General features: G+C 26.4%; 1 protein-coding gene across 1 annotated transcript; it reads left to right on the top strand.

The window, feature by feature from the left end:
- Nucleotides 1-406: 406 nt before the first annotated feature.
- On the top strand, nt 407-22310 carry LOC132917309 (CDC42 small effector protein homolog). Its single transcript, XM_060978002.1, has 4 exons — nt 407-684; nt 19032-19184; nt 20580-20750; nt 21323-22310. The coding sequence occupies exons 2-4, from the start codon at nt 19098-19100 to the stop codon at nt 21329-21331; spliced, it is 267 nt and encodes an 88-aa protein (XP_060833985.1). The 5' UTR covers nt 407-684; nt 19032-19097; the 3' UTR covers nt 21332-22310.
- The last annotated feature ends 1736 nt before the right edge of the window (nt 22311-24046 follow it).

The raw sequence follows: 24046 nt of genomic DNA, 5'->3' as shown, positions 1-24046 counted from the left end.
TGTAACTTGTTATATCGTCAACAATGTTAACCAAGCAGTAAGTTATATTCTATCGATCATTTTTAGCATTAGCAGTAGTTTTATAGAAAAGCATTTACAAACCAAGCTACCGGTTTATACAGTTGGCATAATAAACTATATATATATTAAAATAACGTAGTTATAACTACTGATGTAAGAACATATGTAATAAATTGTCAAAAGTACTAAATAGTAAATAACATTGCCAAAAACTAAAAAAATCCATTGACTCCGGTGCCGCGCCGGTAAAACGCATAGATACTGACATACTGTACAAATTCGTACTTTGATCACAGGCAACGAGATGGCGCTGTCGCGTCACCGCCACCACTGGGGATCATCGTGACTGAGGCGTCTCTGATATACACAACAGCACGGTCGTCGACCGCCATCACCCCGCAGTCCGCAGTCAGCACTGTGCCCGCAGTCTCGCGTAGTCTGTTGTAGTTTTTGGTGTTGGTTTGAGTTTTGTTGTCGTTTTACTTTCCGTCACCGGTTTTCCTCGGTTTTCATTTTAACCTAGCTTATAAGTTGTGTACCTCCTCAACGCACGGACAAACTGTAAAACGCGGTTTTGTGTCTCCGATGATATGAAACGACCTCAAGCCAGCCAAGACAAATCTTTGTGAGGTCCAGCACTGAGCAAAGAAAAAGCTTGTTTCGGTATGTACATATAAAAAAAAATAATTTACAATTATAAATATTATCTAACATCCTATCGTCTGTGCCTATGGGACATTATGACGTGGGTATGTCTAGTTGTTCGCAAGTGGTTTTTGTTAATTTCTTCAATTCAAGTGGTCATCTGATGTTTTTAAAGTATAATATAATAAATAATAATTAATAATATTATAATAGGTAGGTATATAGGAGGATTATTTTGATATCATTAAATGCTCCATTTTTAAAAAAGATGGTAACTTTATTATGAATTTATTTTAAAAAATCTAAGAAGCACTATCATGTTATTAATTTTATATTTATATTTTGTTATGCATTAATATCAATAGGTACTTATTAAAGTATTACTTTTTAAAACCTATTTGTTTGACATTGTTTATCAATAATGATATGTTATTATGACCTTTTAAAAAATGTTTTGAAATTAATAATATAGGTTACCATTTAAAAATCAAAAATTGACTGTGTTTTCATCAACAATCATAATAAGTAGGGCTCGGATTTTAAAGCAAATGCTTCTTTTTATATATTTAAGATAAAAATCTAATTTTTATACATAATTCGTTTCACGTTAATCTGATTCGAAATAAACAAATTTATTTTTGCTTTTTTTTGCTTTTTTTAATATAAATGCTTTTTTTGCTTTTTTATTGCTTTCTTCAGTTATTCTAGCTGTGTAATTTTTATTTGTTTGTTACGCTATAGTAATTAAAAAAATGTTCATATAATTTATAAGAAATGTCAAAACCCGTAATAAATTATTATATAAAAGTGTTTATTTACTTAATAAGAAATGTGAAAACCCGCAATAATGGCGGTGACCGTACCATTAGTGCGAAACGTCATTAAATGTAATGATTGAAATGTATAGATTATCAATCTACAGATAGCTTATGGGTTGATAGCTTATCGACTATTGCATATAGTTTGTAGATTTTAGTTTTTATTCAGTTTTATAAAATTATAACCTAATTCGCGTTAATTTTTTTTAAAAATAAATACGCTTCATTTTTGCTTTTTTTAAACAATTTTATGCTTTTTTTGTTATTTATTATGCTTTAAAATCCGAGCCCTAATAATAAGTAGTGTTTAAAAAAAAGTGAATATAATATCTTGGTACTTAAAGAAATTATGAGTGTTGATTGTTAAAAGAATCACACTGTATATCTATATCATTTATGTTTTTATTATTAAATAATGGAATTGCAATGTAATGTAGACATGTAGTCAACCAAGTAAGTAATATGTCTGTAATAGTCTAGTCCATCTAAATTCTTGTAGAGTAATGCTTGTCTTTACATTCTAATCATACTTATATACCAATGTTATAAAGATTAGGTAAATTTTTGTCTCGATATCATGACTATCAGCTCTGTTAATCATGCTTTGTGTCTAACATGTTGTTGTAAATACTTTCAGTAGCTAGTCTGCTTACACTATTTTGTATTTTATTAAATATTCATTAAACAATTATAATACAATATTCCTCATCTGATATTTCTCAAACATAAATAAATGTATATTTAAATGCGTTAATGTTGATTTTTAGTTATTAAAAAGATGTGTATGACCTTGTTTGGTTTATTTTTAACTTACTCCATGTTCATACTCTATATCATAAAAAAAACTCAATTATACAAATATTTCCGAGAAATATATGATTTTGTCGAGAATTTTGTATTTGAACTACTCAAAAATTATCCCATTTAAAGTTTCAAAGTTTAATTATAATGTTTTAATGTTAAATGTTTGATACATATTTTTAGTTGAGTTTTTAGTTTATTATGTTTTTCTATTTAATTATAATTAGTAGTTGTATAGTTGTATTATCTTGTATTATTATTGTATGAGGGTTCATCTTTTTTTCATTTATACTTTTAGACACTATTAGACAGTTAGGTAATTTACTCAATCAATTAATATTGTCTACTAGACAATATTTTAATTATTTTCTATATTTTACCTGACATAACATTAAATTATAATTAATAATTTTTATATTATTTTTTTTTAAATTTATATTTAATTTTTAATATTACTATGTATTACCAACTTAGATGTTTGATACAAATTACTTAATTTAATAGGTAGGTACTAGGTACTTCTACTTACTAGGTGATTAAAAGTATCTATAGGTAGAAAATAGAAAGTATCTGTACTACCTATTTGTAATACTAATAATTATTTTTATACTCACAGTTTTATTTAGTTTTAAAATGAAAAAAATATATATCTTTATATTTAAGAGTGAGAAAATTTAATTTTTAAAGTTTAGCTTTTTAACCACGTATAACACTTTTCCTAATAAAAGAGTCAACCTTAAATTAGCTGTAGGTACCTGTACGTACTACGTATTGTCTGGTTTATAATGTAGGTACTTTTATAGTAAGTGTTAAATATTTTTTTAATTACATTTTTTTATTTACCTTAATATTAGGTAAACTGTTAATATATTTTATAATATTTTTGACTTTTTATAAAAATAATATCTGGGCACAATAGCGCAAATATGAAAAATGGTCAGATGGGGGATCAAGTCCCCAACCAATTTTTTTAAAATTATACCATATTATATTATGATATACTGATATTGATTTATGTATATTGTATAATTAATATTGTGACATACTTTGTAACAAATACTTTTTTAATTTATTAAAAAAAAAAACAACAATTTCTTGTAAAATTTTATCAACATAATTTAACATTTTACATTTATTATAATAAAGTAAGATGTTTAATACAATTGAATACATCTCTATATTTTTTCAAATTATTTTATATTTTTAATGTCACTTTCTACATTCAAAAAACTTAAATTGCTGAAACTATCTTGATTCATACAAGTATATAACCATGATTTTTATCGTCACATTGTGCAACATTTAAGATATATAGTGTATCTTCATATAATGATAAATTAAGTTTAATTTTGTCAGCTCAAATTTTTATCCAAATTTTTTTTTTTTTAATGAACATTTTAGATTTTAGTTATTTAGTACAAATTCCAAAAAAATCTTTAACAAATTTAAAACAAATTTTATTAAATTAATTAAATGTTTAAATAATAATAATTTAATAAACAAGTATCTTGTACTCCTTGTAATGAATAAATTAAAAATGAAGAACCACAAAATTCAATTTTTTTGAGGAGGCTTCTAGAATAATTGAGGGATACCTCCATCTATTTACGCCAATGTCTAGACATGACAAGAGGTTATTTTGTTTAAATTATTTTTTAAAATCCTACTTATAGTTATATTTTTAATGATTTGAGCCATATATTATACTATTTGGTGCCTAGGAAAAAAAAATTGCTGTATCCTGCTCCTTCATATAATGGATTAATCCCCTGAATCACGTGACAAAAAGAATACTGTATACTATTTAAAAATAATAAATGCCATTGTTACTTTTATATTTAATAGGCACCTCTGATTGTAATTGATATGGTTCTAGCCCTAGCTTGAGCCACTGATATTGTAAAATTGTCAATTTTTGTTAGCAAAGTTTATTATTAATGGTTAATAACGTCCTCAAGCTGATATGCCTCTGGGTAAATGCCCCTTTAACTTAACCTTGTATTTAAATTAAATAGATTTGGTAAACTTTTTAAAATCATTATTGTAATCATAAACATTTTCAAATTATAGTTCCATAATAAATTATACTAAATATCAACCTAATTTATTAATCTAATTAATCGTAGTAAAACTGAATAAAACTTTAAAAAATGAGTTATTTATATTTTTACATTATTGTTTATTCATTTAAATTAGTAAAGCAAAACATTTTTCAGAAATTATTTTAAGTAATATTATATACCTTAATAAATTAAAATTTGTTAAAATTGTAATATTGGTATGAATAAAATTACCTAAAACTTTTACAAAATAGGTGTGCATTTATACATTTTTATAGATAATATAGGGAGACATTAGATACCTCATTGTTTTACAATAATTATTGTGGTTATTCACTTGGACAAGTATTAAATTATATGTATTAATTTAATGATTTAAATTTTAGAATTACTTGATTTGTTCAATCATTGTAGCTGCTATTATCTGTTTACTATTTGGTCTACAATTTAATTTTAATAATTTTTAAAGCATATTTTTTAACTATTTAATTTATATAATATAGCTACATTATTCAAGTAATTACTTATTAATTATAATACCTGACACAAGAAAAAGAAAGAGAATTACTAATAAATATCAACATGTATGTGTTACCTAGAACTTTTAATATTTAAATATTGAATTAAGAGGACGTTATACCCGCATGTGTTGTCTCTGTCTTACTAAAGTAGATCATAGTAAATTTTTGTTCAGCAGAACACATTTTGTGATGTTAGCTTTAATATTAGAGTAATTTTTACCTATTATCAAATTTAAAGGTAAGAATATTATCTAGCGAATCTCATAGGCTTTAATTTTTAAGTGAGTTATGGTTGGTTATGTAAAATATTAAAACTTTAAAATGCTCGTAACTCGCTTAAAAATTAAAATACCAATAATGCCGGTATAACTTCCTCTTAATGGAATGTAAAGTAGGTACTTGAGATAATATTAAGACTGTAAAACATTGGGATTTGTTAAATTTAATAAAATATATGAATATGTAAGTGCTACATTATTTAAATATATTTTAAGAGAGTCAGTGTTTGTGAACACTGAACAATGTACCTATTAATTTTTTTTTTTGTAGGAGTTGAGATATTTATTTCTATGTTTTATGCTCCTATTCTGGCTTTAACATGATTAGAGCACAAGACCATTAACCTATTGAATTAATCTTTTTTAATGCAACCCAGCATTTATTTCATTCACAAAACAACTTATTAGTTCTAGTAACTGATAATTAAATGTCTTTTAGTTATTGTAAGGAATTTAATAATCTTAAAGAGTAAATAATAAATTACTTTGTTTATTATATTTAATCTTTTAAGTTTTGAGCTTTTTAACATCAAAGATTTGAAGGAGGAGAGAGATAAACATCGATTGAATACAAATAAATTTCACAGTAACTATTCTCATTTTCCGCCAAGATTCGACCCAGTTTTGTTCTTATAGATAGCATAAAACAAGTCCCGATGACTATACTTTATGTCACCATGTACTATATGTTCGTGGTATTCTTAGTATTATATCCATTAGAACTGGTTAACGTTATTAACAATCGTTTTTATTGAGACATAATGTACAATGATTGGTTTGCCTTAACTATGTGTTTGACCCGTTCAAATGATATGGCCTTGACCGCCTAGGTCATGGAGCTAAAACAAGTAGTTTTTGTGGCATGACCGATTTTGTTTTTACGTTTTCATTACTTTTAATCATACATTCATTCGTCTTCCTATACTGCGTAAAAATAGCAACCTTGATAAAAATATGTGTTCCTGATATCAGAAATATTATGACAATTAATATAGGTAGGTCGTAGCTATGTAATAAAAATTTATTTTTCGAACTAATGGTATATAAATGTTGATTTTTCTTGGTTAAAGAACATTATTAATATGTTTACCCAAGTCTCGTAAATTATTTATTATAAAAAGGATAATATATATTTTTTTTATCATGTATTATACTATTTATTCAATAATACGGAGTAATATAATTTAATTTTTGTCTTATGATTGGGATATCTTTAATAATATTGTATTCCAGAATAAATTTCAGTTGTTTTTTCGTATTTTAGTATTATAGTTAATATAATATACTATTATACTAATGTTTATTGCTGATAGTGTTGGTCACATTTGTTTCAGTCACCACGGATATAGATAGTTATCATTGGATTTTATTGACAGTTATAATTTATAGAGTTTGATAACATTTATGAGATTACTTTTAACTGAATTTGTAGTTTAAGGTATAATACGTGTATCGTTTGACATTTTAGTATTAACACTAATAATTATTATTTTCATAAGCAATTTTCATTTTTATTAAATGTTTTATTATAATCGATATATATCTAACGCCTAAACGCCCTAAACCATCCATTCCCTATAAACTAATTGGTTTTATAATAAATTTATTTGTGTAAATATGTAATAAATAATACATATAGCAGAGCGCATTGATGGTGGTCCATGACATTAGGGAATAACTTCTGGGGATTAATTCTCTTCAGAAATTTAAATATCCTTTCCCCTGTTTAATCGTATATACGTCTATGGACCATGTGCTTAAATAGTAATATGGTGTGATCTATTTTATCTTGGATAATGCTTCTTCTTAAAAAAAAAATCAACTAAATTAATTGACAGTTTATAATGATATGAGCAAAGCGAGATAAATATCAAATACCTGGGCTCTGAATCCTGTCTTTTAAATATAACTAACTAATATTATACTATTTTTTTTATAGTTTGTTCTAACGAAACCTAGGTGCGTTGTTTGTAGCGTTGTTGTTTATGTAAAATAACTATGTAACAATAAATGGAGTCGCACGTGTTGAATAATTAAGTAATAATACTATTTATATTGAAGTTCATTTATAAGCACTTACTATCCATCTTATAATTCATTATTTTGAATCATTTGTTACTCACTTAATTCTATTAGTCTTTTATTTTATTATATTTTCAATCGTCAAATGTGATTTATCAATGTTTTATTCACTATTAAATATCCGTACATTGTATACACCAGATACATAGGCAGAACTAGGTATTTTCATTAGACTGGGCCACTCATAAGACTATGAGAGTCATTTTGCACCTATCATATCCAAAGGAAAGGGTAACGGGCGATAGGGAACACCAATGTTTTTTCATCACAATACAAATGTACAACATAAGTAATTTATTTTATTACATTTAAAATAATGTTCTTAGCAAATGTATACATTAATACGGAGTCAATTAGCCTGACGTAATTCCGCCCATGCACAGATATCTAGACTAAAATACAAGTATAAAATCATAATTTGATGTGTTATTATGTTTTTTTTTTAATCAAAAACGTTTTGTATTCGTACATAATATAGTATCTATTTTGATAAAGCTATTAAATATCAGTTATGTAATATGGATATGGAATACGATATATTTATATAATATGCTGTATGCTTTTCATTACTACATTTTACTAATAGTATACACAATAATTTATTTTTATTTATGCTTAATTCTATACTTTTAAATTATTTTGTATTATTAATTTAAATTAAACTGTCAATTATTTTGTTTTTATAAATTTAATTTATATAATTATTTGTTTACATTTGCATATGTATTCAATTAGTTTTTAATAAAACATTTAAACATAGATATTTACCTACTTCTTAATATTTAATATTTGTTAATTTCTATTAAAATAGTAGTTAACCCAGTTACTTAATTTTGTCAAAATTACATTAATAGTTCGTAGTTGGTATTTCGTATGCATTTAATTATAAATATGTAATAATAATTATTAGTAAATAAAATGTTTGCATATACATTGCAATTTTGACCCATCATCATGATAATTCAGTATCTAATATTCTATGTATATTATATAATATAGTTAATTACATTTTAAGCCCGTTTTTAAGTCATTAATGAAATTCGATCTAGACCGTAAACTGTAAAGAATAATGTATACTTGTTTATTATTATTCTATTTAGTATATTGGTTTCTTATATATTAAGGTATATATTATGTTTGAATGTTTCCTAAGCATTTAAAGTCTGAAATATTTCTTGATCAATGATCATTTGGTAGTGGTGAATAATAATAAATGTAAATGTACGTTAAATAACAGAGCTTTAAAATTATACTCTCTTCTAGGAATATAAAGCTGTTTTGTTGTAGATTATATGTTTGGCACCACAATACGTCATTACTACATATATCGTTATAATGGTTTATCAAGTATTAACATTTTGAAATATACATATAAAACCCAAATAAGTTTTTATGTACCTAGCTGACACGTTTTCATGTTTTATTTTTAGTTCCTATAACATTTTGTTGATAGTTAAAATACGTATCTACGCCAGACCACGTGTATAAAATTTGATACTTCAATTTGATACTTTCCAAAAAATAAGTACTTAGCAATATTGAAAAACGTCTAGACTATATACTTTATGGCTATAGTTTATTAACAATTTAATCTTTTAACGAAAATACAAATTATTAGTTCTACGGTAGAACTTCTACCTATATATTATATAATATAAAATTTATATGGTTATTTATATATACATATATATTTATATTTTAGTTATATTTAATTTTATCAAATAATTAATACAATGTATAAACCGATATAGGTAAGTAATTATTTCAAGATTTTGTGGTAATATTCTAATTTGTGACAAGTAATGTTCAAGAATTTATTTATTCATTTTGTATATTGCCCAAATATTGCTCGTGTATCTATCAATAATAAATAATAATTAATAGGTTATATTATGTTAGTTATTTTTTTGTATAATTTAATATCAATGATGACAATCATTTATGATTATCATAAATACATTTTAATTATCTTCGAATTATTGTTTAAGTATCTTTTATGCTATAATAATGCATTTAAATTCATTTTTTCATTTTAGGGATTATACAATAATATGACATACGTGTTATCATATAATTGTTATAATAATATTTTAATGGTTTTTATTATTTTAATATCTCGTTAAAGGTCTATTGACTACTATTATATTTAAAAGTTAATGTATAAAACTCAATGTGTAATATAATTAGTAATTAAATATTCCTGAATTTATAAGTAATATTATATGAAATCTGAAAATATTTAAAAATTTTTTATACAATTTACTTGACATCAATGATCTTAGTTTTTCAAATGTAAATTTTTATCATTTATTACTAAAAATTTAAATTTAATTTTTAATTGAAAAAAAGCCTTGAAGTATCTTTTCAAGTGTATATCATTATTGAGTTTGCTACTGTAACTGATGTGTTAAATTCAATGATAAATCATTACATAAGATTCTAATCGGGGACGATTCGTTAATTTAGATTTAAAATATTATATATACATACTCTTATAAGAGTGTAATTAATTTCAGTCAATTTAGATTTGTGCCTAAGGCTTAAAAATCTAAGAATTAGTGTACAGGTACAAAGCTTTAAAAAAAAGCGGAATGATCTCTAGATCCATAGAATTAAACGTCCTAACGAATTAATTATATTTTTCGTATTGAATTTTACATTAATTGTGATTTATGATTGAAAAAAAGTACAAGTTAAGATTGTAATATTTTAATATTTTAATAAAATAATTAGTTTTTTTTTTAACAATCGGTTATTATTACGTATATTTGCCATTATTGCTTGTTTTCTTTAATATTATAAAAATATATGAAATTTTTATATTGACAAAACACATATGAAATAAATGTTTAAATGATACAATATGATTCAGAAATACAGAAGACTTAGGTACATTACAATGAAATGTTATACTTTTACATTTAAATTTAGTAATAATGTGTCGACACTACGCCACTTCTGCATTAATATAATTAATATTTTGTTAAAAAAATTGAGTTTTTACGTTTTTATGAGAAATTTTACCATACCTATACCATCGCATACGCCATACACATTCTTACGACACGTACTTTGAAAGTTCCTTATATTAAATTTACTTATGTGAATTTATTAGCTTATTTCCATAACTTGGTTTGAAATTTTTTATACTCTAATCTTTTATAACTATAGCGGCTAACACTACCAAAGTACCAAGCTATACACAATACATAACACTAAAGTGTCAAATAAATGAGTTACTACTCACTAGATACCTATATGATGTATAAATAGCATAATCCATTTATCACTAATTATTACTTATATTAATTTTATGTTAACTTAAAATGTTATTAAAAGCATTATATTTTATTTTTCATGGTCCTGCAGCAGTATTTTATTTAAATATTTTTCATAAAATTAATCAAAATGCTCTTATTGTGTTGATATCGATCTATGACCTATCGGTTTAAGGTAAATAATTTGATTATTTAAAGCCATAAAATATACCTTATTAGATAAAATTGCAGTTTAGTTTTAATGGCATTCATCACACACAGTGGAATATATAGAAATTAATTTCAGGGGGGGGGGTTAAAAATAATTCCATTCTTAAATTCCAATTAATTATACAATCAAAATCAATACCCGCACTAACCATACATTTCAGGAGGGGGTTGAACCCCTCCCCCTATATACGCCACTGAACACACATAGAATAAAACATAATTTATTAGGTACTCTAGTGCGAGGGCATTTTTAATATATTGAAATTATTATTCCAAATGTTAAATTGATCATCAAGTGTTTTATTTTTACTCTTTGTAAAATAATGAATTTAATATTTTACCTATCGGTTTCTACAGCTACTAATTATTAATATAGTTTCTTTAATAAAAAATTAATTAAAATCATCTACAGTTTGATGAAACAATCATTGAATATTTTTGTCATCAGACTATTTGATGTTGGTATGTACAATAATTTCAATATTTTCTTGTAATTATTTTTACTGAAAACTGATTGTGATGTGATTGTCTTCATCTGCTTCGTCGACGGTCGGGTAGTGCACAGCATATACGCGTTACACCCGTAATACCACGTGTTCAATAAAAATATTTTATTGCATACACATGTGTAGGACTTATTGGAATTTTGGCTTTCTTCGCAGATAAAACGTAGTGGACCTTTAGAATATAGTAGTCTACTATTAGAAGGTGGTTGAATTTTCTAAAAACTTCAAGTGTACATTAGTTTTAAATTTTAATGCATGGTAAATCATTGAATATATATCGAATAATAATTGATTATCATTAAATAATATAATAATATATACGTATACGTTTATGTTTACGTTTACGTTTACAACGTTGTGTATCACGTGGCATATTATTATATTTTATTATATCAACTGCTGCGTGAACCAAAAATATCATCACGTAACCAGATTTTACATCATATTATCCGTAGTAAATTCAATTCGCTATTGTTACCTAGTAATGTGTTTGTGAAGGTGTGTGTGTGTGTGTGCGTGCGTGCGTGTACAAGCATAAATAGTATGCCAAATTTCTAAACAAATATTGGAATATGTTGGAATATACATGAACTTCTTTTTCCCAGCTTATTTATGATTTTTTTCTCTTCACATGTACATTTAACACCTCTTATTTCGTCGCTAGACACAAAAAAGATTAATAAAAAAAAATGTATATATTCTCAAAAATACAAAGTAAAAATTACGATCAGTGATTAATATTTGAAAAATTGAAAACTCATCAACATTTCTATTATACTTTTTTTTTTTTTGTAAATTAGAAATATCCGTTGATATCTTAGTAGTGTAAATGCGTAATCTATTTTAAAATTATATAATATATAGTTAAATGAATAAAATATAGGTTTGGTCAAAAACATTTTTGTGTAAACGAATCACTATAATTAATGTTTTCACTTGGGTTATGTGATACCATTTGCAATTTGTATCGCGTTATAAATAACCATTCCCGCTATTATAAGTAGTTGAATAAAGGATAAAAAATAAATCCGGTATTGATATTTATTTTATTATATTAGAACTCGAATAAATATAAATTTTTACGACCCTTAGATTTTGGCAATAACGTGGTAAGAGAAAGTAAAACGTAAATGATGCTTTTATATTGTTTTATGGGTCGCGTTGTAAACAAGGTAACATGAAAAAGACAATAGACATATTGTTATAAAAGAAGAGAGAGACTGATTGAGAAAAATGTATCTAGATAGAGTGGTAATAGTCGTGAGTAAAAAACCGGTTCATTTTGCCGGGTCATACTTATGTCAAGGGTACAGACACAGAAATTATCGTGTTATTGTACCATATCCTGTTCCGTTTTTTACGATTTATTATTATACTTATACTTACTTTCTTTTTTCTTTTTTATTTTCCTCCAATAATTTTTGTTTTTGTATTTTGACGTTCTATTCGATGATATTACGATCTATGAGTTACCTATATATGTGTAAATGTTATTAATTAGTTTAGTCTGTTAGTTTTTTGAGATTCAATTTTTGTTTGTATATCAATGCTCTATGACATACACTTATGTTTTTATGAGCACTTCGTGATTGTGTACTGTTAAGTCACAGGTCATAAATGGTTTGCACTTCGACCCAAATGAGATAGATGTACTTATCGAAATGTATAGTATTAGAAAAAAAAATAGTTCACGATTTGTAATTGTATTTCCCTGGGCCATGTGGTATCGAACCACATCCTACACAAGTACATGAATTCAGTGATAAAACAAAAGATGATAATAATAAAACCAATTTTATAGGTTTTATTTATCGTTATTACTTATTATAAATAATTGAATAATGTTGTTTATATTAATTCATTATATAGATAATATTATTGATATTATTATTGTTTATTAATAATTTTAATTTACATTTCGTGTACTGTAGTATACTATTAATTATATATAAATATATATATAATATAGATACATTTTATTTAAAAAATTCAAATGCACCTATTTTTATATTAGAATTGTATTACTGATCTTATATTGTATAAATAATAAACGGATTTATTATCTTCACTTTTAAAAGAGTTAATTATGTTTATGATTTCAATGAATATGTCATTGTAATAGTATGCATTATACATTGACGGGTTGATAGAATGGAATGCATAATAAGTATTCCCATGGAAATTCAATTCCTTTAAAAAATGTACATTTAAGATTGGATACAGGTGATTATGTATTATTTTATAACCATGCTGTTATTTTTCCAATTTTGTTCTTTAATATTTATTATGACGCTCTAAAGTTTAGTCTAAACTCTAAAGTAGTATCATTTACATTTTATTTTATTTAAAATCTTAATTGTGTTATATGTATTGAATCGTTTTGTTTATGGATGCGCTTATACAGCTTCTAATTATTAGTTTGCTCGTGTCTGTAAATTGAGTTTTCGTTTCGATTGTTATCGTTGGTTAATGTTTCAAATTACACAGGATCATTAAATTGTAAGTGATACCCATCATATAATATTAATGTCTTTAACATAAATCTTCGTACAATGAGTAGGTGACTTCACTAATTAAAAACATTATAGAATAATTATTTTTATTATTGCCATTAGTTTTATCAGTTTATTATAATTTTTTTATCATTTTGTACCTTTGGTATTTAAGGAAGTTAAAAAGGTAGAATACTAATAGATAATATTTTACACTTAGTCTGAGATCATTAACGTCAAATTTAATTATCAATGTTTATATTTACTGTATCTAAAATATTCTTTAATTTTTTCTTTAAACTATTTTATCATTCTATTTTTATTTTTAATATATACCTAACAATAATTGTTGTCTTTGCTTGTGACAAATATTACCGAGGTATAATATAATTATATTACATGTTTCTATCACATCGATAATATGTACAGACAGGGGCGGATGCAGGAAAAAATTTCGGGTGGAGGGGGGGTTGAAAAAATAAGAATAATTATCGTTATTTTGAAATAATTATTTATTATTTGAAATTAATCATCCATTCATTTTGGGAGGAGGGGGTTTGAACCCCCAAAACCCTTCCCTGCGTCCGCCACTGAGTACAGGTATAGTTTATTTCACGAAATTAATTGTTATTCCAAGGAGCTGAACAATGAATATAATATAAAATAATATAGGTAATCTATATTATATAAAAGTACATAATAACGTTATTATTTTAAATTATTTGACCATAATACCACGGGATTTTTTTTATTATGTCAAGAGAATATGTGTAGATAATGAACAGGCGTATTAAAAAATTAATTACTATCAATTATAAAATATGATAATTTTATAAATATATAGGTATATATTATTTCCTAGTTAATTATAATATAGACTTTTGAAGAATTAGATATAACTTAATATTTTCCCACAGAAAAGTTTAAGGACATTTTTCTTAATAATTGTTGGTACTAAACAAAATACTTCTAATGTGGTATACTGTAGAGTGTAGATTTTCATTATACACACGTTTTTCTTATCTTCTTTGAAAACAATAATTTTTTGATGTTCTATAATAATATATATCAGTATATTTATTAATTTTTTATTCTTGGTACAGAATTAACAACTTAGGTTATTAGCTTACAAAAATAATAAACAATTAGCTAAATATGAACAAATATATTGGATTTCTTAGATTAAGTTATACAATTAAATTAGTTTGAGAAATAAAATAATTGAATTCTGTTATTTTCAATCGGGCAATTAGGCTCAGAGCTTCAAAGAGGTTGTCTGGAATTCCTAGGTTACTTCTGGTTTCCACACATGGTTTTGACAATGAATAAGGAGGTATTTGACTGTAAGCATGCAGTTTTCCGCAAGTTAGACACAGTATATGTTCTTCTTTTCGCATAAGATGTCCATGGGAAATAGTATAATATAATATACCTATGTTATCCATTTTAATTTACGTCTTATACTTAATTTCAATTTTTTTCTATTTTATTAAGAGAGTTGTGATAAAAACGAATTTTACGAAAAGGTAATAACTGTACTGCGTGGGCGCCCGGAGAGAGGGCAAGACGGGGCATTTACACACCCCCCCCCCCGGCCCCCTGGAATTCAAATAGAATGTTTAACATTTTAACTTTTATTTTGATTTATAAACATTTCATCAATATTTTTACTTTAGTGTATTGGGTTGGTATTTGATTTCATATAATTCTAATTCTAACACATTTTGTAGTTTACAAGGAATAAACTTTTTTTAATGTATATTTTGGTGTTTGATTTCATTATGCCCCTCCCTGGTAAATTTCCTGCAGGCGCCCATGCTCCACTGATATGCTGAAGGTCTCATTATTTTTTTATTGCAATTTTTGTCTGCATTTCTTTTTTATTTAAAATTTTGGAAGTGGTTTTATCTCGCATATTTAAAACATTCAATAAGTTTATGACATCGTTTTTTACATGTACGTAAATCAGGAAATCACTGCAGCCACTAGCACCTGCACTCCTGCAGTGCGTGAGTGCGTGATGACTCATCTGCTGCAAAGCGCTTTTACTACATACTTGCGTTTCCTGTTTATCGCCCACGCGGCAAGTTTTAGTCGAACGATTAGTTCCTCCTCTCAGATATACGTTGTGTCTTATACCATTGTCTCTTATATAGGTACGTTTATTGTTATTATGTATGCGGCGGCAGCGACGACGACGATGACAAAACAAAATAGTCATTAATCTGACCAAAAAAAAAAAAAATAATGAAAACACGTTTTTTTTCTCTGCTTTTTAGACGCGTATGGCAGGTATCCCTGTATAATATTATACTTTCACTTATCCTGGTGCGCAGTTTTTATTTCAAATGATTCGATGATAATAACAATTGTCGGTTTTCATATATTATAATTTATAGCATAATACATTTATGCGCGCGTTTGTTTATTACATGTTCGATGCCCGTTGCTTGTATAATATAATATTATTTTGTTATACCTACGAAATAATTTTCAATCGTTGGCCCCTCTGGTGAGTTCTTGTTGTTATCTAACTCGTTTAAATAATAATAATAAAAATAAAGCATACGTTCTATATGTAACACAGATTGATAGCATATTATTATAATACGAATAATAATGTATATATCGTCCTAGACTTAGCGTAACCCGTTCGCCGCCGCCATTACACGACTTGTTTGTCCCGTTACAGAGCTGCTGGCCCCCGCACATATATGATATATATGTACATCATCGTCGCGAATAGCACGTAATATTATTATATATGGTATAGGTATGTATATGATAATAATAATATAACTAATATATACGCGTGATGTACGCCACTGCCGCCGCCGCCGCCACCTTCTGCTCGCGTTCAGCCGTTCGACGAAGAGCTCTATCCTCCTTGAGCATACATAGTTCCTGCTATTGTGCTCCTGGTCGTGAAGTTCAACAACCAGTTGCCAATACATATACATGGGTGTATACCGTATATGCATTATATTATAATAGTACCTAGCCTGTGCGTATGAATGTATGATAAATGATAATAATAATAATTTGATGTTCGTGCAGTGGAATTATGTATCGTCGGAAGGTTCGCGTCGTTGTTTTATGTATTTAAAAATTATTATATTATGTGGTTTCCTTGGATAATTTATTTGGATGTGTTTTTAATATGCCTCATATAAGTAGGTATATACAAAATAGAAGTTGACGTTTGAATTTCTGGTCAATTATAGATTTATAGCGATGTAGAATTGCTTATTATTTATTAGTATATACTATATACCTAAACAAGTCATAATTCACTGATTGTTTTATATCTATAATCAGGCAATATTTGTGAGAAAAGATAAGGATTTTTTTTATTTTTTTTCAACGTTCAAATTAAATTCCCTGTGTTCTTGTTTCGTTTATTTTTGGTACTCGTTAGCAAAAAAACGTTACGTATCTATAAGTTGAATACGTTTCAACTCATACCACACTATGCTACAGTGCAAAGGCTCTTTAAAACATATTATTTTACATTTGTAAATATTATTTTCGGTGTTCTTATTACAGGGGCGTCATTTGGGGGGGGGATCAGGGTGTGCGTTTGCACCCCTTACTTTTAAAATAGTTCCAATTGGCTTGCATCCTGCAGATAAATTAATGCACGATTATATGATTAAAATTAAATTGTATTTTAAATATTTTAACTTTTATATTGAAATTTATCAATATTGGTATATACTGTTAATCACGATTACAACTTTAAATTACATTGGTTATAAACAAATATTGTACTGTAAGTACATTTTTATTGTATTTAGTTTTTAAATTGATTTTTATTATTTACGTTGATGGTTGATGCATTGATTCGGTCCATGATGTATGGAAATAATTGAGGAGCAGGATAATGTACGTATATCTATTTTTATATGGCCTGGTGAAATTTCAAAATGGCCTGCTTAATACCTACCTTGCAAACCTGAAAAAACCTGAAATAACGCCCCAACACTGCATAAGAGCAAATTTAAATGTTAAAAATTATACATTTTTAGTTTATGATAAATAAATCCCGTAAGGTTATTAAATCTCTAAACGAGCTCCTAATTTATATGTGCCGGGTGTTTCGGAGTTAGTCATTACCGGCTGGTATAATATGTACATGCGAACGAATATTGTCAATATTATTATTATTCATGTTAAATATTGTCTTATGTTGCAATGTGAATTTAGTTTTGGATAACATTAACATACCTATATACTCCGTGTACAACTGTATAGTTGGTATTTTGTTCTAATTATATATACCTATTAATAGTATTAAATATTAATTATTATGATCATAATACAGTAATAATAAATTGTGGTCAACGTTTATTTTTATTCCCTAATGTACATAATATAATAAATTAATAAACATTTGTTACAGTTAAAATCTGTAATCTATCAAAACAAGTTTAATTTATTATATTTCATTAGTTTAACGGATGGATAGCCCAATAACTACAATATTAATTATTAATGTATTGTAAAAAATAATAGGTATATAGTCTCCATCATAGCTGATCTTAATAATAAGTTTAAAACTAGAATTAACCAAAACCAGATGCCTTAACTTTGATACTAGTTTTAAACTTATAACCTACTTTTTTATTTTTAGTTTTTGTTATTTTTTGTCAGAGTAAACTATCGTGACATTTAGAGTTACACAGTATCTGATGTTTTTTTTTGTACAAAATCAGCGATTTATTGCACATTTTTTTTCTGCAAGTGCACCTCACAATTCTTTACTCTAATTCCATCGATGCTTTTTTTGCTGCTACGTGTATTATAGGGAAAGATTATTATTTAAAAATTGATTCACAAATCACAGTAATGAACAACTCTATGCAAGAAATAAACTGAATCCTGAAACAATTTTTACTGTTTACCACCTTGCCTAATAATTTATTTTATTTTTGTGGGTGTGGATGATAAAACTGAGTTAAATTACCGTGAACGGATTCACATGCATTCGTTGTCTATATAATTGTCAGTCAAATAGTCAGTAAACATTTGAAATTTAATATCGGATGGTATATTGTTGACATAAAGTCATCAACAAAACATGAGCCCACTTCATTAGGATTTAAAAATATTAACCCAAAAATATAGGCGAAAAATCCCGATAAAATATTATTGTCATTCGTGTCCATCTAGTCTTGACGTCAACGAGGATATCGAGGAATAATCGAATATTTCAAAATCGAATAAATAAATAATCATTTTGGTGCAAATTTTCGACTACCTGAGGATTGTGCAAATTACAAATTCCCTTAACTTTAACATAAATATTTTTTTTTATAGGAATTTTCTTTTGGCGTTGTTGCTGCTACGGTCCACGAGAGGACTTCCAAATAACACTGAACAACCATGTCGGCAGGATACCGATCGGGAAACATGCCTGGCGAAGTCTTGTTTCAGTGGTTCTCTTGCTGTGTAAACCAACGTACCCAACAGGTGATTATTTAAATGCTAATAGTTTAATGTTTATTGGAAATTATACTTATATGCGAGTTTATAATACAACAGTGTTTAAAGTTATTTTCTATATTATTTACCGTACAGTGTTTAATAATTATTTGAAGAAAATAGTTTCTGTTAATTTTAGTTAAGCTTATATTGTTGAATTGTATTCATTAGCACTAAATATTATTATTGTATTCGTTATTTCGTAATTCGTATTACTTATAAGTATACTTAGTAGTTATAGTATAGGTACTATAGGTATACATAATAATATACGATATCTATAGGCAGAGCCGTGCCGTGGGGGGGGCTAGGGGGCATGCGCCCCGGGCACATGGTTTAAAGGGGCGCCAAAAAAATTGAAATGCATTATGATAAATAAAATAGAGGGCGAATATTTTTAATTTTGCCCGGTGCGCCAAATCCTAACGGCACGGCTCTGCCTTAGGGCTATACTATAGAAAATATTTTGTTCAAAAAAAAAAAAATACAAAGTTTATTATATATTCTAAATATAAATTCTATGCTGCATATCTGAGAATAATATGTTATACTTTTTACAGTTATAGATGTTTTGGAAAAAATATGTTATGAAAAATATACCAACCAAATTATTTTAAGATGTGCAATATAGAATTTATATTTAGAATATATAATACATTTTATTTTTAATTAATATTCACGCCATAGGCACCAACTGTCAACTAAATAATTTTATTTCACAGCACTATATTGAAATCTGACTAAAATTCTTCCAATAAAAAATAAAAAGCATGATAAAAAAAATTTGTAAATTCATGTGCTACAAAAAATTCTTCCAATATCCTTAGTATCATTGAATATAAAATTAAGAAAATTTAAAAACTAATACCACTGGTTATAGATTTGTATATATAGTGTGTTGTATAAACCTGTTTCGCGGCTTGTTTAACGAATATTCTTTACGTATAATTTATTTTGTATATATTTTATGCTATGCAAGTTGTTTAAATGTTATAACTTAAAATATAATATACAATTTTATATTTATACCTAATTAAATAATGATTAGATTAAAAATATTTATTATAATAGCATATTATGTTATCTACCTTTCATATTTAATTTATATCGTTCAGTCGATTTAATAATTATTGTTTAATATTATAATTTATTATATAACATGACACGTGCGACATGTTAATTTATAAAACGAACGAACGAGTACATCATCAGTATATTGTATATACTATGTTCTATTCTATTATTAATGACCTAATACAAAAACTTAATATAAAACATTTTGTTCACTTATGTTAAACATATTATTGATATAAACGCAATAAACACATTTTTATGGGTATCAAATTTTATTTGTTTTAATACGACCTTTGCGTGTGTCAATAGGGCAAACGCCACGTGAGTCGAGTACGCATCGACCGATCTATGATTGGAGCACCTACAAATTTTCGGCATACTGGTCACATAGGTTCGTCTGACGTCGAAATGGGATCGTCCAGATTGCACGCCATCCATGGGCAGATGCAGTCCAAAGGCGGTTATGAAGCTACCATTGAAGTGATTATTATTTTATTTTTTTGCGTTTAAGATTTTTATATAGTCTAAGTATTACGATGGCGACAACTGCAAATGCGTATTAGTTATTTAGATTTCTTTATAATTTCGCAGAATTCCGTTATATGGACTATAATTATTATTTATTGTTTAACGATTTAGAATTCGCCGAAGTGAATTTTAATTGTAAAATATTGAATTATGTATTGATACTTTTTTGACGAGACAAAACAACGATTAAAAAAAACAAATAGGACCATAGTTAGATTATTATTTTGAAATATTGTTTATACACTTAGTAGTATACATAATACAATAAGAAAATTAAAATAAATAATCAAATAGATTTTTTAATTTTTTGATAATTTTTATGCGTTCTTATATAATTTACAAATTTATGATAATAGAATTATTAAAATGTGTTTCACATTTGTTTTGTAAAATGTTTTAACAATATATCGACTCCACTTTTGTCGTTATTGAGGACATAGCATACGTGATGGCCTCTTAGCGATTATTACGATTGACTGTGTGAAACTAAATGTACCTATATAAACCGATTGTTTTTTTTTCAGGCTAATTGAACTTGCCAGCAATCAATCGAAAAGAGAACTGTGATCGAAAAACTCTCTTCGTGTACCGAACACAATTTTGGAACTGTTATTCCATATTTTTTTCTTATTGCAGCCACTTGTGTATGGAGGAGATCCGTCGTCATAGTTATAGACTAGTGTTTATACATTCTTTATTATTATAATAAGTAACTATTATTTTTTACTTTATTTTTAAAATTTTATTTAATTCATCAAGTATAGTCATGACCGTGGCTTTTAGTTCGCGACAGATCAACTTGATATAAGTGTCTTATACTAGTCTGGTGTTATTTATATGAATGTTTTTACTTATTTTTTTTTTGTTTATGTAAAATAAATTTTGAAATTAGTCGTAATGTTTAAGTAATCTCTCTTTAGTCTTTATATACACGCCAATATTTATTTATTTTTAATGTTACAATATTATGCGATCAATGCCACTGTGTAATAGTAATAATATAATAATGAGAATCAAAACGATTATATGATAATTTAAATTGCCATACATCATTACCTCGAAAACACCGATAAACCTATCAGAATCTTAATTATAATTACAAATAGAGCTTTTACTTTTTACCATATTATATATATACCGTGTACAAGAAGAAAATACATTTTCATTACTATAAATTATCAGATTTCTTGTACCGTTTGTATTGCCTAAAAGTATATAAGAATCAATACTTTGTATTTAACTAATTAAAATTTAAGCTAGTTTTAAGGTCTGTTTGATCAGATATACATTGCATTTAAATAATATATAATATATGTACTAGTTTTAGATATTTGAAAATATTAATACGTACACTGACTATATATTGTGAGCTCAAAGTGTATAAGTGTGTTCTAATTGTCCAATTTTGTATATTTAAAGTACGTTTATATGTTCATATTTCAAAACAAAACTGCTTAAGCGTATTTTATAATATGTAACCTATATAACACACAATAAACTATGAATTTTTTATGTTTGCATTATATATATTATGTAATAAAAATTGACAATCAATATAATATTGTTTTCCATTTCACAAAATTGACGTTTAATGTATATTTCAATTTCAAATGACTAGAATTGTATACAACATTTGAGAAATATTATGTATTATATTACACTCTTAAAAGTGTTTTCACAATAATCTAGAAACATTATCAAGTGTTCTGATATTGCACGAAACTGTCAGTCTTAACGCTCTTCACTAAATGTCTGGATACTTTTAATTTAAATTATTTTACAATATCATATTATTTACATTTTTGTAAATTGTATACATAAGCTACAAACTTGAAGCTCGGTTTTACCAAGAAAAATAATGTAATTTAAAATCATTTAATTAGACGCATTATATTATTAGGTGTTGATTATATATATTTAATTTCATAGTTAGTAAAATATAAACGGCGAAAGCCCGAAAACTTTTTTGAAAATGTATTTTTAATTTTTTTACGCCCGTTCGAAATGATTTTACATACACAAGTTGCCATTTTTTTAACACTGTTTTTATGTTTATAGATAAACCCATTACGGGTTGTTAAATCAGAAAATAATATATTTATCCTTGTTCGCATATCACAAATACACTGGCAGCTTTTGATACCTATACTCTAATATTATTCAACGTATATTGTTATTTTATTAAACATGCATGTTGATTTTTAAATTTTTCATAAAGGTATTTCGTGTTTTGAGAAGTTTAAATTTATAAAAGTGTATAGTTCATTAGATAATAGGCACTAGCAGTATGAGACATGTGGAGCCCTAGCTTCAATGCTTCACTTTTTCTACTTACAGTCGAGTAGTTTTCGAGAACATTAGCATCAAAGGTTTCAATTTTCGATTTTATATATTAAGATAACCTACGGGTAAAAATCTGCCAAACCAAATATGGACATCGTTTTTATTATCACTTTTGATGATAATTTAAGGTAAATCATCCATAGTGAACGAAAAGTGAACAGTGTTGTTGTTATATATGTGAAATCACCGAGAGATATTACCCACTTTAAATTTTATTCACTTTGAATGAATCATCATCGTTGAATCATTGTAAATGAACCGTGAAAATTACTGATAAACATTATGTTTATATGGTCCCTCGTACGTGCCCACTGCGCTGTCGAGTAAAATACATGACAATGGTTAATATTCTACGATAATGTTTCTCAGCTTAGTCAGCTTTTAAAGTGCTTTTATTCTACAAATACAAGAATAAAGTGATGAGAAAGAAGAGGTATGGAGGAAAACTAAGGGTGTTAAGTAATAACCATGACCGAATTTATTTTTGGATATGCCACTGGGCACTGGATAATAAAACAAAATAAACATTTCAAGTCCACTTATAAGTTATAACACCTGGATATGGTCAGAAGTATATTTACATCCAGTCTACTCTTGGTGCCATCCATATTATCACCATATTGTAATGACCAAGACAATCTTATTTTGGATATAACATATAACTAATACATCTACATAATGTTATATTATGTAAGTTATAATACACATGCGCAGTACCTAATTATTTTTAAATTAGTAAGAGTTTATTTTAAAAAGAGTAAAGTACCGTAACCATTCTGCTCTGTATACAGTAGGTGTCTAGTGAGGCATACAATAACCCACTGTAATCTATGTGTAATGTGTTAAATTTGATATCATTGCAGAATACTATAAATGGTTCCGAGTGATTATCAATTATATATTGT

Source organism: Rhopalosiphum padi, chromosome 1 (assembly GCF_020882245.1).
Source record: "Rhopalosiphum padi isolate XX-2018 chromosome 1, ASM2088224v1, whole genome shotgun sequence".
Lineage (NCBI taxonomy): Eukaryota > Metazoa > Arthropoda > Insecta > Hemiptera > Aphididae > Rhopalosiphum > Rhopalosiphum padi.
This window is presented reverse-complemented; position numbering and strand designations above follow the sequence as displayed.